The 1,044-nt window shown below is 51.0% G+C and overlaps 1 protein-coding gene across 1 annotated transcript in view; it reads right to left on the bottom strand.

Moving 5' to 3' along the window:
- Positions 1-76: 76 nt before the first annotated feature.
- The window catches only part of LOC118736094, a 32,270-nt gene continuing 31,302 nt past the window's right edge, over positions 77-1,044 (bottom strand). The window contains exon 2 of the mRNA XM_036466199.1: positions 77-821. Coding sequence (XP_036322092.1) covers positions 77-821 — 745 coding nt within the window. The remainder of the gene's footprint in view (positions 822-1,044) is intronic.

Below are 1,044 nucleotides of genomic sequence, written 5' to 3'. Positions count from 1 at the left end.
ATTAAAATAAATGAAGGTTACGATGATGAACTAGGCGTGCTCCAACATTCCGGCCCCATTGAAGGACCTGCGATCTTCAATCTATATTTGTTGGAAGCATTGCCAATTTTTGTATGGCGCGTCGACAGACTCCGGACGATGTTTTAACGTCTGCAACACGCACTTTACCGTCTGCGCCAACTACGGTTTTTACTACCCTTCCCAATAGCCATTTTTGGGGCGGAAAATTGTCGTCGTGCACCAGCACGAGGGTGCCAACTTCGAGGTTGGGTTGCGGCTTGTCCCATTTGGTTCTCGCCTGGAGATTGAGAATATGGTCCCGCTGGAAGGCGGACCAAAATCGAGCCTTCAGAGACGAGAGCCGCTGCCAACGATCTAAATAGCATAGCTTCTCGGTTGAAACGTGGGCTTCGGGCACGGCCATGAGAGAATCTCCTATTAAGAGATGGGCTGGGGTTATTGCCTCGGCGTCGTTGGGGTCGTCTGTTGCTCCTACGAGTGGGCGGGAATTCATTATTGCCTCCACGTCGACCAAGACGGTGGCCAACTCCTCGAAGGTAAGGGTAGTGTCGCCGACGACGCGCGTAAGCAGATGTTTGGCGCTCTTGACGGCGGCCTCCCATAGCCCGCCAAAGTGAGGTGCGCGTGGGGGGATGAAGGCGAATTCCATGCCTCGCTCGGCTGCGAACGCGCCAATTTCGCTCCGTTTGTCGTCGTCCTGGAGTTGCTTGGCGAGATCTCGAAGTCGTGCGTTGGCGCCCACGAAGTTCGTTGCGTTGTCGCAGTATAGTTTCTGAGGAACTCCGCGACGTCCGACGAACCTTTTGAGAACATATAAAAAAGCATTAGTTGATAAATCAGAGAGAGGCTCTACATGTACAGCCTTTGAATTGAAACAAATAAAAATGGCAACGTAAGATTTGTAAGGCGGTCGGCCTCTTATTTTAAGGGTGGTGTATATAGGCCCACAAAAATCAACTCCGAAAATAAGAAAGGGTCTAACTGATCTCAATCTATCTGGTCGCAAGTCACCCATTATTTGGC

This window comes from Rhagoletis pomonella, unplaced genomic scaffold (genome assembly GCF_013731165.1).
Source record: "Rhagoletis pomonella isolate Grant_MI unplaced genomic scaffold, Rhpom_1.0 Rhpom_scaffold_00003, whole genome shotgun sequence".
Lineage (NCBI taxonomy): Eukaryota > Metazoa > Arthropoda > Insecta > Diptera > Tephritidae > Rhagoletis > Rhagoletis pomonella.
The sequence above is the reverse complement of the archived record's forward strand: the minus strand, read 5'-3'. Positions and strand labels throughout refer to the sequence as shown.